The sequence below is a fragment of the Vipera ursinii genome (genome assembly GCF_947247035.1).
Source record: "Vipera ursinii genome assembly, chromosome: 4".
NCBI classification, from domain to species: domain Eukaryota; kingdom Metazoa; phylum Chordata; class Lepidosauria; order Squamata; family Viperidae; genus Vipera; species Vipera ursinii.
In genome coordinates this window covers 34,604,972-34,621,042 of record NC_139514.1, presented here as the reverse complement: position 1 = coordinate 34,621,042, position 16,071 = coordinate 34,604,972, and the positions used below count along the sequence as shown (strand labels likewise).

At 37.2% G+C, this 16,071-nt stretch overlaps 1 protein-coding gene across 9 annotated transcripts in view; it reads left to right on the top strand.

The window, feature by feature from the left end:
• The window catches only part of CD47 (CD47 molecule), an 82,886-nt gene that overhangs the window by 53,773 nt on the left and 13,042 nt on the right, over positions 1-16,071 (top strand). For 3 of the 9 annotated variants that reach the window (XM_083361386.1, XM_083361384.1, XM_083361382.1), the window contains 5 exons: positions 2,509-2,610; positions 4,166-4,258; positions 5,324-5,419; positions 7,303-7,395; positions 11,411-11,442. In XM_083361386.1, the coding sequence (XP_083217512.1) occupies positions 2,509-2,610; positions 4,166-4,258; positions 5,324-5,419; positions 7,303-7,395; positions 11,411-11,442 (416 nt within the window). The other 6 variants (XM_083361385.1, XM_083361383.1, XR_014492359.1 and 3 more) reach the window with 5 other exon arrangements.

The following is a 16,071-nucleotide window of genomic DNA, read 5'->3' as shown; positions in this document are numbered from 1 at the left end:
GGGGAAGCTAGATATGTTTATTTTTTTATTGTTTAAACAGTATCTAGGGCTACCCACTTGCCAAGACGTCTGTCAGAGGAATAAAAAAGATCTATGGAAAGAATACTAAAAAAGTTAACCCCACCAGGGAAAAAAAGATAAAATATGCAATAATTAAATAGTTACATAGCAATTGCTCAGTGATTGATGTCACAGCTTTTATGGGTATTATGTTTGTGCAAAAGGTCATCAGGTGTTGGCATTAGGTAGTGTGACCATTTCAGGGCCATATTCAGAGACTTGGGATCTTTTCAGGCTTCCTAATAACAACCATGTTGCTTATCCAATCGGTAGGCTCAGATACTGAATTAATATGTCTTCAGCTTCATACTTGTCCAGTTGTACTTTGACCAGCAGCTTAATGGCTATTTGCACATTGTGTGGGGCACATTGTACTGGTGAAATGGCAGGATCAAGTTCAAAGTGAACCTCTCCTGGAACAGATACTATGGGGCCCTCAAACACTTCATTGTAGTCTTGGAGGATTTGCTGTTTTGTCACTGGCCTCACCAAGGATTTTGAGGGGTGAATCTCAACATTGTGTAACTCAGCCAGAATGGTGAACTGCATCAAACCCAGATGCTCACATGTTGATCCAGACAATAGTGGTTTCTGATCGTCTTCCACAATCTCAAATTCAATTTTGTGGATACCCCCACATATGCTGCATTCTGTTTGGAAAAGTCCCAAAGATTCTATTACTTCTCCTGAATATAAGTTCAGTTTGGTGCTACTAGGCTGAAGAGGTATTTCAGGTGCCAGTTTCATTTTGTTTTTTAAATTTATGATATCACATGTTACACCCGAATCCAGCTAGCAGGTTTGGATTATGTTATTTGATCTGAGATTTACGAACCGTTTTTTACTCTTAAGAGTTTACAGTACCAATGCAGTCTTTTGTGTAAACCACATTGGCAGTAGACATCCAGTAACAACACTTCCTATGGGTTGAGTCTGTTGGGTGGTTGCAAACGTCTGCCACTAGGGGTGAAGATTGGCCCATAGATTGCTGTCACGCTCCTATCTAGTGGACATTGATGGAACTCTCTATCATCACAATCGTGTGGATCCACCTGTGGCTGAGCAGCCTGACTTGCAACCTGATTCTCCATATCCTGTGGACAGCCCGACTCACCTGGTATTACTGGGCCACACTTACCCAGTGGCTATTGGGAATGCACAGTACTGATGCCACAGACCAATGCTAATAACAGCCATGAGCAAGCCAGTATACCTGACAGCAGTCAAAGGGAGACTGTCCCAGTAAGAGGTGAGAAGATCCCAGCAACCTCAGCAAGGTCGGAGAAACTCTTAGTGTAGAGGGCCAGTCTTCACCTGTAGTGGCAGACGTTCGCAACCACCCAACAGATTCAACCTATAGGAAGTGTTGTTACTAGTTCTCATCCAAAATTTCAATGTTTGATTAACATGATAAGGAGAAGATCTTATGGGTGTTATGTTTACCTTATATGCAGCTCTATCATCCATCTCTGTTGTATTTGTTTCCTGTGTCATATAGCTACTCTATGATTCATGTCTATTGTTCCTGTGATGCATTTCTTGTTCCTGTAGTTGTATTCCCTCTCTCTGAAAAAGATTTTTGCACAGTGAGGCCTTGTATTTACTGACTCCACATGAAACAACAACAGAACCTGTGAGAGCTTTACTTAGGAAGGTTTAAGTACTCTCCTAAAAGTCAGCAAGATTGGGATCATACAGAACTTTCTTTCTTTCTTTCTTTCTTTCTTTCTTTCTTTCTTTCTTTCTTTCTTTCTTTCTTTCTTTCTTTCTTTCTTTCTTTCTTTCTTTTTGGGGGGATATTCTTCCAAAGGCAGACATGCTTAAGCATTGCACAAGTTTGTTGTCTGGGTCTCACACCTTTGTTTATCTTTCCTTTGAGGTGATTGCCTTAATTGTTTTCTTGTTAATCCTTCTTAAGTGTGATCTTTGAAGATTAGATCTCACATAGTGAAAGTGAATGTTGCCTTACAAAATTCATTCTGAATTTTGTTAAAACTAGAGATATACAATTTGCACCTCCCAAACCTATGTGTGACTTGGATTACATTTGCATCCATGCTTTTCAGAATTCTGCAACGCAGATGAAAAATAAAGTTGTAAGAGGCCATGTACGCCATTGAGCCCGAAGCACAGCAATCCCATCAGATGGCTGTCTAGCTTTTAGAGCATCTCCAGGAAAATGCCCCTCCTCCCCCATGCTGTGGGCCTAAATAAATAAATAATATGGGAGTGCAATCTTAACAAAGCCAATGTATTGGTTTATTTCTAAAACATTCTTGTGTTTTATAATTAATGCTACCCCAAATCTCTGTCTCTGTCTCTCTCTGTCTCACACACACACACATACAGCAATAATATTCAGTTGATGCTCTTCAAAGGCATAATTCGAAAGCCATGTATTTAAGCATTTAGTCTAATTGTTGTTTTCATCCTTTATTTTTCTTTTAGCTATAAAGTTTGACATGGAATTTGAAAGGAAAATTGGCTTAAGTTTTACAGGACTATTAATAACAATTTTTGCTGTGACTGGTACCATTCTTTTTGCCCAAGGTAAGAATTTTAATAAATAAATGTACTCCATCAAGCTAAACTGGGCCTTAAGCTATGTACAAAATTTGATAATAGCCAGTATGTGACTGATAATAGTTTTTACATAAAAACAGGCAAATTATATAAGGTATGAAAGATTCAAAATGTCACTGAGTGAATTAAAGATATTATTCCTAACCCTGATTAAATTACTACTTTTATTTCTACTACTATAACTGTCCTAATTTTATAGGTCCAACAGATCTTTTGAATACAGAACCTTGGTATATATTATTCCTGCTACATATTAAATATTTATTTATTAGAAATATTATAAAAATACAATAATTGGTCATGGTTCCCTCTCACTCTCCTTGCTGATTTTTATTATACAAAATATATATTTTTAGTTTTCTTGTTTTTAATAAATCACCACAAATATCAAATAAAAGGAATCTTAAATGCACTGTTGTTTGTTCAGCTGATTTGCAATCATAAACAGCCAAAATTGAGACCAGAAAGAGTAGAAATCCTTCATTAAAATATAAAATAGTTTATATAGATGAAGCATTTCCACTATTAATTGTTGTCATTTAAAAATATTTGTATTAGTATTTTCATTCTGTGTTGTTAGGATAATTTCCCCTTACTATTGGATAAACATTTAACAGGAAAATGGTATTTCTCTTGAGCTATTCTTTCCCTCAGGAGGCACTTAAATAGGTCAGCTTTATAATTTTCTGCTAATTTTAGAATACAATCATTACAATTATTTCCAAGGGTGAAATTCTTATAAGAAACTATTTACATGTTCCAATGTTAATATTACTTTCTAGCTAAGAACTAGTAGTTAGTGACATATCAAAAAATTATATGGATTAAATATGGATTGGTGAATATATATATATATATATATATATATATATATATATATATATATATATATGTATGTATGTATGTATGTATGTATGTATGTATGTATTCATGTTTGTGTGTGTGTGTGTGTGTGTTAAGTATTTATCAAGTCTTTTGAATACCTTGCTAGTTAAATCTTCTTGCCTGTTTCAGCCTATCCCAAGGCTATCCGCAGGCTATAGTCACAACTTACGACAGTTCATTATTTGTGTAAATTATTCAAATTGCTAATAAAGAATTAGGGAGGCTGATATGGCCATTTCAAACTTATTTTGTTCTCATCAGTCAGTCATACCCTTTATCGAGTCAAATGTGTTCCCTTTCTTGCTTTCCTACTGCATTTTTATTAGTTGCAAATTTTAGAGCTAAGGGCTAACCTTTTTCTTTGCATGTAGCAATTTTATTCCTATCCAATATGGTTAGTGCTGGGGAATGTTGGTGATTCTACAATATCTGGAAATCCACAGGTCCTCCAGCCCATTTGTATTGGAATAAAATAAAAAAGTCAACTTGAAAAAAATAGAAATAACCTTTGGCTTAAACTTGATGGTCTATTCGTTGTGATTCCCATTGTAGTTATTCTTAATATCAATAGTATTATTATATAATAGCTTGACAGTAAAGACTGGATTGATTTTTTAAAAAAATTGACTTCATCCAGGTGGATATCCAACATCGGTTAAAGCTGGTATCGGCATCATTGTCATCCCTGTAATCATTGTAGTGCCTCTTTTATACTTCCTGTTCACATCAGGTGAGAATCTTCTCATTTACTTGATCACTATATTTCTTTTTAGAGACTAAGTTAAATGTAATTCTGAAGGTGTAGGGGGAATGCAGAAGGGGGAAAATCATAAAATTAGTAAAAATTCTAGATTGGCACTGAATAACAGTATACTCATTGAACTTTAGACAACATTTGGGGAGAAGAAGGAAAAGATTCAGAATTTTGAATTGGCACCAGAGTACCAAATTGTGACATTGCCAAGGGGATTTTTTTTGTTTGCGTTGATATATCAAAATATCACTTAGAGATTCCTTTGATGTATCAAAGTATCACTTTTCTTGAAGTGAAAACAAGAATTTGAGCTAAAAATACCCACTAGGGATATATGTACGAAACTTTATTTTCTTTATAAGTAGGTGCACACTAACTGATGGGCTGATTTAAGGGCTGTACTTGTTGTCAGGGTGGGCATTAGGCTAAGGCCAAGTAGGCATTAGCTTAGAGCACCAAAGCTTAGAAGGCACCACAATATGAATTGTTCTAAATATGGAAATTTTCATCAGTAAAAGATGGAGCCATAAATCAGTGTGGCCTAGGGGTTCCATATACTCTTGTGCCAGTCAGCACTGTTTGTTGGCCTTTATTATCTAAATTCTATTCTACTACATTATACTGAGAGTTGTGTAAGCCTCTTTGGTGTAGCGATTGTATCAGGATAGAAACTAGGAGACCTGGAGTTGTAGTCCTGCCTTAGGCATCTTGGACAAGTCACTTTCTTTCAGTTGTTAGAAGGAGGCAATAGGAAGCTATTTCTGAAAAACCTTGCCAAGAAAACTCAGGGACTTGTCCAGGCAGTCTTTGACAATCTGGCACAATTGAACACAAGAAAAAATAATTGAGAATTTCACATAAAACAAGTTACTCTGGGATTATACCATTTATCCTTCCTGATATTGTTATCTGCTTCACACCCCATGCCAGATACATATTTGTACAAGTTTAAATTATTTTGGGGAAGATCCTGACTTGTTCTGTTTCTCATTTGTTTCTGAATATGCTCTTTTCTCAGTAACATTATTGTTCTTTCCCTAGTTTTTGAGAAGCAACCACTTTTTGCAGTTATTTTGCTAGCTCTGAAAGCACTTGGATATGTAATTTCTGTGGCTGGATTTGCTTTGTGCGTGACAGGTAAACTATGTACTTTATCAAAGTAATATGTGTTACAGCTTGGTTCTAAAGAAGCTACTTAACTTTTATACTGTGGCTGTCACAAACTAAAACAAAATTACCACAAAGCACAGCTATATGTCTATATCAAATTCAATACTTTTCAGATATTATCAACCCATATCAAATGCTTCTGGACTTCCAGGGTACTAGTTAGCATGGGAAAGAATGCTGGCCCTTGCAGCTCAGCATCATCTTACATGGTCTTGAAAAGAAGGTAATAAACCAAAAGTCCAAAGTATTGCAAGCATCACTGCTGAAAAGAATGAATACCTTTGAAGATTAGCTTATCTGTAGCTTAATTTGGGCTTGCCTTTGTAATGCTGTCTGGTTTTTTTCCTTTCTTGCCCTTGCTTTCCCCCCCCCTTACCTTCTGTTTATTCATTTTATTCCCTCCTTTTGCTTTCCTTCCTGTCTTCTTAACCCATTTCTCTGTGGTCCTTCCCTCACTGCCATGCTCCCTTCCTTCTAGTTGCTATGTGCTATGGTTGCGCATGGCTTCAGTTTCAAGAGGGAAAAGGCACTTGGCACAGGGGCCTGCATGTAAGCATCTGTAGGCATCTCCTAAAGCAGGGGTGTCAAACTCAATTTCATTGAGGGCCGCATCAGAATTGCGGTTGCCCTCAGGGGGCCGGGTGGGCGTGGCCAGGGTAGGCGTGGCCTGCTGGGTGGGCGTGGCTAGAGTGCATATGGCCTACTGGGTGGGCGTACATCGTTGGCATCAAGGGTGCCTATGGGGGCCTGGGCAGGAGTGGGACAGATCTGAGAGTCTCTGGCAGGAGGAGGGTCTCTGGGCCAGGGCCAAGGCAGTGGGGGCCGTTCCCTCACTCTTTCCAGGATGGCTTCGTGGGCCACATGAAACCACTTCGTGGGCCGGATCTGGCCCCCGGGCCTTGTGTTTGACATGTCTGTCCTAAAGCCAAGCATGGATTTTCCCAGACTGCTGCTGCTGCTGTAGCTGTTTATAGCAGATACTCAACTCTGGGAAAAGACATGGCTGCTTTAAGGAGCTGCCAAAGAGGAAAAAAAAGATTACCTTTCGTGTTTTGTTTCTTTTGAACAAATATGGTATTTTATATCTTTTGCATTGCTTTCATGTTTCCCATCCTGAGCGTTTGTATGACAGGTGGGATACAAATATAACAAATAAAGCTATAAATAAAGGTACTGCATTAATATGGGGCTACCATATCAGAACTGTAAAATTCCAAATAAATAAAACTCTCTTTGCTGCCATCTAGTGATTATTGCACTTTTTTGAAGCCTAGATATGGAAGTCCTATATAATATGAACTGTGAAGCATTTTGATATAATTTAAATAGTATCATTTTTTGAGCTTATGGTTTTGTTCAGTATTGTGGACTACTGTATCCTGCTCTCTGATGAATTGGTGGTTGTGAGAACAGATATATTACCATGACAGACATTTTGTCATGCATGTCAAGCTTCCTTCATGGCATATTTTTTGTAAGAGTTTGAGTTAAAATTCCAGATATGCCTGTCAAGTCTGTGGGTTGTGGGTTTGAAATGTTTAATTATTATGTAACTGTTTTAACTGATACAACCTTCCCTATATAGATTAAGCAGACTCATGCACGCGCATACTATTCTGTCATAAAAAAATAAATAAAATTCTGTTAGTCTGAACTTTTATATAGTAAAGCCATGAAAAAATCAAATCTAATTTATGTATACAATTTGAAGATGTCCTTGCATTATCTCCTATCATGTCTGAAAAATGTAAGGTATATGACCACTCAAATATCTTTACAACATTGTTCAGAGCCCCCTTTTTCATAATCTTTCACTGCTAACCTAAATGCCCACCTCTTTTTCTCAACAGCATGTCAACCAAAACATGGATCTGTTCTGATTGCAGGCTTAGCAATTATGGGCGCTGTAGGAGCAATTGGCTTAATTTACATTATTATTATTGGTAAGTAATTTCTGAAGAAAATGTTTACTCATTTATTTCATACAAAGACTGTTTAACCCCAGATGATTCTAGGTATGTTATTTTTAAAAATAAATAAATTAAGAATTATGAAAGAAAAAAGAAAAAGAAACAGATGATAAGCATTCAGAAGGTAAACTGTGTAATGGCACATTATCCAACTCAGTTACTATGTGAAGTAGGTGAGGGCCATACGCTGGCCACTTCCAGGAAATGGTGCATTTCTTCATACCTCATGAAGGATGACACTTCCCCAGCTGTGTTTCTTGCCTGTTTTCTCCCTCCCTCATCTTAAATATTTTCCCACCACTGGAAGGAAGGAAGGAAGGAAGGAAGGAAGGAGAGGGACGGTCTGAGGGAAGTCCTGCCTTAGTCCTTCTCTGCTGCCCTTTCACCATCCGCTTGCTCCCTCCTCCTGGCCTATTCTGGGGGCTCTCCATCCTATTGCTAAGGAAGCTTTGGATACAAAGCCAGGTCTCCTCACATGGAGAGGGAGTGGGCCCCCCTCTTGACTTTGCCCTCGTACCCATCATGAGCAATCTGGGTAAGTAAAGCAAGCACAGCAGCAGCAGACTTGAGGAGGAGGTAGGTGCAGCTGGGCACCCCCTTGGGGAAGAGGGGCTGGGCTTAGTGCCGCGGGTGCTTGAGTGCTGGGCTGGGCATTTGACCTCTGTGCCACCGTCCAGCCCCCCCCCCCTGCATGGCCTGAGAGGAACAGTGAGGCTCTTCCAGTGGACCATGCCTTGGCACTTGCCCCAGTCCCATCTCCTTCTGCCAGAGACCCTCAGATCTGTTCCACTCCTGCCCAGGCCCCCATAGGTACCCTTGACGCGAATAATGTAGAGCTGGCCCTGCCCACCCAATAGGCCACACACACTCCAGCCACGCCCACCCAGTACGCTCTGCCCCCCCAAGGGCAACTGCAATGCTGATACGGCCCTCAATGAAATTGAGTTTGACACCCCTGCCATAAACTCTTTCTTTACTTTGCACAGAATTACTCTTTTTAATTTATTCAGATACAGTGCTAAGCATAATGTGCTATTACTGTAGCTTATGTTTTGTCATGAGATGACATCATTTCATAGTATTTTGTGAAGACCTGGGCACTATGGCTTGTTGAGCAAACCATATTTAAATTATTGGATTAGTGTATGAATTCAACCATTCTGTTTACATTAAATTTTCCCCTATAGAAAATGTTCAAAATATGTATGCTGCAACGGGAGCTTTCACTCTCAATAGTTACTTCAGACTATGATTATTTTCTTTATGGATAAATCCTCACTGCTGCATGGATAGAGAACTAATCATGCTAGGTAGAAATATAAGCAAAGGCACGACTGTGACTATTTAAACAAGTAAAGTCAAACAAGCACTGTTCAATAGTGGTTGTTTAATCCTGAGTTATATCAAATACAGAGAAGTACTTGAGTCCAGAATTATCTACTCAAGCGTCACATTTAGAGTTACTTTTTAGTATATGTTTTCCATTAATTTATTAGTGCATTGCGTTGTTACGCATGTTTTTCAGTGAGGGGCATGTCTCATCATATATGATTGGTTTGTTTGCTACAATCTTCCAAAGATGTATCAGGTACCTAATTTTATTTCTATTATAGTACAAAGAGAAAGAGTTGCACTATCATGGATTAATGGTATCTCTACAATGTGTTCCCATTAGGAACTTTATTATAATGCATTTGTGCATTCAGTCAGCAGACAGAACTACTACAACTTGCTTTATTTTTATTCAAACCACTTGATTTGTCTAGCTTAGTATTTATTCTCTATTGCAGTGATGATCAGTTTCCCCCATTTTGGCCTCCTCAGGCTAGAGGGAATAGGATAGTGACCATACCAGAAGGGCAGTGTTGTATTCAAAATACTAGTATTAAACCAGAAGAACAATCAAAATAAAACCAAATGTTTCTTTCTGGAAAAAGACCATATTCAGTGTGCAAGGTTGGATAGCTTAAGATACAAAACCTGTTTTGTAGTTTTTCTGGGGCAAAATGAAAAAAATTATGTCAAAGAATGTTGGCAGAGTTATCAGGAAATTTCTAGAGTGCAATCCATAGGTCCTCTGGAACCTTAAAACGAGATGTAGGGTAAGGTTGCTCACCCATGAAATAACTCTAGCCGTGATATCACGCATGATATAACTGGCCTCTGAAATATTCCCCTGTCAAAGATGAGATTCCCCTCCCCCTACTCCTGGCCTTCCAGAAGAGCCTAAAAACCTGGCTCTGCTGCTTGGCTTGTGGCCCTATAGGGGCCCTCTACATTGGGAGTGCCTGATAGGATAGAGAAGATTCTTTAACCAAGGCTATGTATAATTTTGGGTTTAATTTTTATTTTTATTATTTTTAAATTGCTTTTTGCACTTTTTACTTTTTTATTATATTGTAATAAATATAATAGAGTCACTATAGTATTGAGATGAGCAGCATAGAAGTCCCATAAATGAATAAATTCTATTTTAGTTTAAAACAGTTTAAACTAAATGCAGTTAGTTAAAAATCCAATAAAATTGACATTTTGCTATTGAATTTCAGTAGCACAGTTTAAAGGGGCTTCAGACAACTCAAATTGATGGCTTGCAAACAAATTCTTTGCAAATTTCCAGGGTTTCACTTTATGTGGCCCTTTGTTCTACAGTAGAATTAATGTTGATGTCCCATTATTATATCTTGATTTAAACAGCACGAATTTAGTGTAGGATGGTGATGATAAAAGGCTGCTTTGAAATAACAAAATAAAGCAATCTCAAACTGCATTAAATAATAATTTCCGCCAGCTTTGATGTAGAGAGTTATTGCCCTTATATGTAGTGCCAGCTGGAATGTAGTCATGGTTTAAAAATATTTATATCCTGTTGCTTTGTTACAAATAGCTGAACCTAATGGAAATTATAAATCAAATGATTAAATTATAGTATGAGAAAACAATCTTCAATCAACAGAGAAAAAAAAATCAAAAATGACAATCTACAATAAGTATTGTTTGGTGTATTCCTGGAAGCCAGTTCACATATGCAGTTCTATCATTCAATCTCTGTGACTAGTATATACTGTGTGAATAGATTTCACACCTAAAGAAGAATTTTATCTTTTCTTCTTCTTTTCCCCATCATGCATCCGCCACCAAAGGGAGACAAAAAATGTGGGGTCATCATAGAACGTTGAGACTATTTTAACACAACATTAATTTTTCTTCCTGCATGCTTAGAGTTCTAGGAGATAGGAGATGAAGGATAATGAAGATTTACTATAATCTGTACCAGAAATAATTGTTTCATGTGGTCAGATTAGAGAGTAATTCCAGGATCATCTTCGATTCCGGTATCCCAGTATCACTGCTTCCATTATAAGGATCCATTGTTTCAGTTGCCCAGTTTTCTTCCTATGGTCTTCTGTAAGTTTATGCTCCAGGTACAAGGAAATGAACCCATAGCAAATCATATCTGAGAAATATACGTTAACATTTAAAGCAGGGGTCTTCAAACCTGGCCCTTTTTATGACTTGTGGACTTCAACTCCCAGAATTCCTCAGCCAGCAAAGCTGGCTGAGGAATTCTGGGAGTTGAAGTCCACAAGTGATAAAAGGGCCAAGTTTGAAGACCCCTGATTTAAAGGCTAAGAGTTTAAGACCCTTTTTGGAATAATCAGATTTCTGATAGATTAATCCTGTTTTAGAAAAATGATTGTAGAAGGAGAGTTTGATAGTTTTCAGTTAATTCTTCATTCCTCTCTTAGGCAGTTAAACTATTTAGAGTTTCCCTAACATTGCAGGGGTTTGCTTCTTATCTGTTTCCCTTAATTTAGCTCATGAGCAATGTCGTATTGCAGTAACTGAAAGATAGAAATAAACCCTCATTTAAAAATAATGAATGGAATAGTAGGTTTAAATTCTGATGAAATCACCCATGCAAAGTGATTAGATATTTGTGCTTTAGTTATCTAATCAGAAAATGTGTATTATATTTTTAACCTAGGTTCCAACTTGAAAGATCATCAACCTCCAAGGGTAAGCTTACCATTAATGTATTTGGGGTGTCTACATGGCTCAGGGAATTTGTAATGAGATGCTGAGCTTTCATAATTGCAGGTTGGTAGCAAGTAAAAACCACAGAAAACATGGCAAGAATGTGTGTTGTCACCAACAGGCTATCTACAGTATACTTTCTTCAAAGATCTTTATTGATTATGCGCCATCAAGTCAGTATCAGTTCTCTTGGAACTCATTAAACCTGGGTTTCCACATTTTTCATTCTACTCTGTAAGAAGTCTTTCTGGCAATATCTTTTCTTACCGTGTTTCATATTGAAACTGCAAAATGCAAACATGACTTGCAGCTTGATCAGTTATCCACTGGAATCAGGATGCTCTGTCAATGGATGATTGGTATTATTATATTATTCCATATGGTGAAGATGTGACGAGGTATTTAAAATTATTGTCTGAATGTAATATATTAATTACATTTTCATGCATTAGTTCATTCAATTTTATTCGAATCTATAAGCTATACAACTCCAGTAGACTCATTTGTGTTGGTTTCTTTCACCTTTTTTCCTCTGTGTGTCATTATACATTCTCTTATCATTTTTCCCTTCTCTCTTTATATTAAAGCTATAAAAAAAACTAAAATACCATTTATGGAGGAAATACCGTTTAAAAAACAAAATCCAAAAATGTTGGAAAAATACAGTCATGCTAATTAATTTAGAGTTTGAACCCTGAAATGGCAGTTGACTTGTTCATGCTTAGTTATTAAAGAATAGCTTTAGTTATTAAAGAATAGTTATTAAAGAATTAGTTATTAAAGAATAGAATGTATATTGTCTAAGAGTGTTGCATACTGTAATCCCTCACTCCTTCCCAGCCTAACTGGAGGCCAGTTTTGAGTGGCATGTCAGTGGCCACAATCAAAAAAGTAGCTAAACTAATATAAAGAAGTGGGATAAAATAAAAGCTTAGTTACATGTGCACCTGACTAAAATAAAATTTAACAAATTAAATCAATTACTGTGTTAACTCCCTGTGCTTTTTTCTTTTGCTGTGTGTCTCTGCTTTATAATTTAATTCTTGATCAGATTTCAAAGTTTCACTGCTATGTTGATATGGATGAATACAGTATTTGCATTTTTAAGATAGCTATTTTGCTAAGTTTTGGATAACTGGTACAGGAAATGCAAATATGTTATATGTGAATTATTGTCTTATGTGTCCCCCTATAAATTCTTGGATGATTGAAGAAAGCCAGTATCATACTATGAAGTGTTTAGAAAATAATTGTGTGCATGTGCATAGTTTTCCCAAGCTTTGCTTCTTGCTTCTCTGTACTATAAGATCTTTAGGAACTACAACTTCAAATGCGTATATTCTGCTTTATTGAAAAATTGTTCCTAGAAAGATGATTTATAGGAGAAGCATGACTGTACAATAGTGATGGGTGATGCAAATCCATGGACAGCCAGGAGCTCTCAGAGGGTTTGCTAAACTGGCCATCCAGAAACAAACAAATACATCTGAAATATTACAACATTTTTGGTTCTTAATGAGACATCAAGAAATCGCAAGATTTGGAATCCGGAGACATTGAGATGGGTGGCTATAGAAATTAATTCATTAATTAATTACGATGCAAAATTTCACGAGAGTACCTGCTGCCTGAGACGATTACTGATGCCATCTCTACTGTCTTTCATCTATGCTGCCTTTATTGTGCTCCTTTTCCTTTGATATGCATGGAAGTTGGTTGAACTTGTGAACGTTGTAAGTCTGTGTCTAATAAAATACAGATAGGGTGTTAGTGTTTGACATCTAGGCCTTTTCTGTAACTCGGTGTGCTACTTGAATTTATTGTTACTAGTTTCCCAACAGTACCTGAAAAAATAAGCTGTAATACAAATCCTTTTAATACAGGTAGTCCTCGACTTATGATCGGTCATTTAATAATCATTTGAAGTTACAGTGGACTTCCTTGGATATTTATGACTCCAAAGTTCTGATGGCCGCCACCCTCCCCCATGAACATGTGACCACGTCAGGCACTGTACACAGTGGTGGGATTCAAATACCTGAACAATCGGTTCGCTTATTTTATGCAGGCCTGGGCCTCTAATGCCTAGAACGGACTTCCAGAAGTGGCATCATGCACTTCCAGTGGGCCGTTCTAGCCTTGGGAGGCCTCCTCTAGGCCTCTGAAGCCTAGACTGGACTTCTGGAAGCTAGCCAGTTCTCCAAATTCAGGTAAATTTGGCTACCAGTTCTCCTGAACTGGTGCGAACCGGGTAAATCCCACCACTGACTGTACAACCAGCCTGTATTTATAGCCAGTTGCAGCATCTGCAGTCATATAAACTGTGTTTTGCATGACAAACAGCATTTACTTCTGGTTTCCACCAAAACCAACCTGTAACAAATCGTTGGTTTGCTTAACAACTGTGATGTTTGCTTAACAACCATGGCAGTTGATTTGCGACAACAGAATCCTCTTTAAGAGCACCACAAAAAAAATTGCAAAGTTGGGTTGGTCACATGGGTTTACAGCTTCACAACTTACAAATGTAATGGACAGATTCCATTACGGTTGTAAGTCCAGGACTACTTGCAATTCAGTTATCATACTTCAACCACTCTTTGGCTTGCTTTCTTTATTAGTCTGGCAGGAAATGAATTTTCTAGCCCTTTTCCTTAAAGCAGGTTCGTAATGTACAGTGCACAGGTTTTGTACTTGGACATAGTGGAGCAGTTAACTTTAAAATAGCAGAGGAAAAATTGGGTGACACATTTCTTACACCTGTCCATGTCCTATTTGTGAGTCCGTCTTTTCTGGCTTGCTTTAACCATACCATGGTATTAGGTCTGCAATGGCATTAGCCAAATCTTTATGCTTAGATTCATTAAGTTTGAAATAATTCCTAAACTAGATTTCTAGTCTATTGTTACTAGTTTTCTAACAGTGCATGAAAAAAAAATCTGTCATACAAATCCTTTTAATACAGGTTTTGTTGGCATCCTGACTAGGCTAACCAGTTGTATTATTTTCTTAAATGATTTATAGCTTATTCTGTTGTGTGCCCTTTTTCTGGAAAGTTCTTAAATTATCTGTATAATTCAATAATTAAAAAAAGAGAAACAGTTAAATACAATATTTAACTGGTAAAGACTCTGTTTTTCTCTCTCTGTGTAAAGCATGTGTGTCTATGCATGTCTCATCTGTCAATATACTAATATAACCTACTATCTGTCTGAGAGCCAGGGTGGTGCAGTGGTGAATGTGTTAGACTGGGGAGACCCAGGTTCTAGCCTTCCCTTAGCCCAGGGGTAGGCAACCTTGGCTCTTTTATGGCTGGCTCAGGAATTCTGGGAGTTGAAGTCCACGAGTCATAAAAAAGCCAAGGTTGCCTACCCCTGCCTTAGGCAGACAAACCAACGGAGTTATTTTGGGCCAGTCATTCTCTCTCAGCCTTAGACTACTTTTACTGGACTAGATGAACAAACAGTCCAGTGGACTGATTCAGGCTGAAAAAAAAATACACAAATAGAAATTAGGCACTGAGATTTATGCTTTGTGCCTAAGCCAAAATCACACACAATATACACAGACAAAGTTTAGTCCAGTTTAAATAGTGCCTGGCCAAAACGAATGTGGTTAAATAAAGCATTCACAAGATTTTTACCGTACAGGTTTTTTTTGGCCATTTTAGTGATATCTTTTTTTTAAAAAAAATTAATTAACTTATTGAAATTAATTGAAATAGAAAGAAAAGGGGTGCATATTGGTATTTTACAATTACATACGTTGTATATTCCTGATGAGGTTATCACATCCCTTTCCTTAACTATACTTTAGGAAAAAGAGCTGCCACCATTAAAGCAGCAATGCTGTTGTACTTCAATATTTTGACAAAAATATAGCCAATACTATCTTTGTTAAAGTTTTGATGATATGTTTGAAAGGAGCATTGGTTTGGTTCTTCAGTTTGTTTTTGTGATTTGTAGTTTGCTGCCAGTTAAATGAAATGTATTCCACAGATGTCATTGCAGACGCAATCTTGCTGAATACAGTTACTTGTTCTTTCTAGTGTTTTCTGCATTACTGCTAAATTGTAAAGAGAAGCTATTGCCACTGAAGAACTTCTGAAACAGACATGTCATCATTGTTTATAGCCTGGAAATAACCAAACCTGTCACTAATTTTTATAATGTTTTGCTGCCTCTTTTATTTCTTTTATAGAATCACTATTTATTGTATGTATCAATTAGAGTTGTTTAATGTTGGACCTCCAAACTAGGCTTGAAAGCTTTATATATTTTAAATATTTTGCAGAAAGCTGTTGAAGAATCACTTAATGGTAGGTGGTAATTTTGTCTAGTTTGGAAGATTTGATATCAGTGTTTTGATTGACATCAGAGAATAACCATTGGTGCCACTTAGAAATAGATATGTATGCAAGATAATGTAACATGAATCATGGTATCAAATCACTGGTGATCTTCTGGTCATTTCAAGTGCTACTAAATGCTTTGCAGTGCAGTAGTTTTTGGTATGTCTGCTGGATGGTATTTTTTTAGGATAAATGGGATAGTGATCATATAAGTTGCTTGGTCAAAAGAATCCGTCTCTTAATGTGAAGGGAGATTTCTT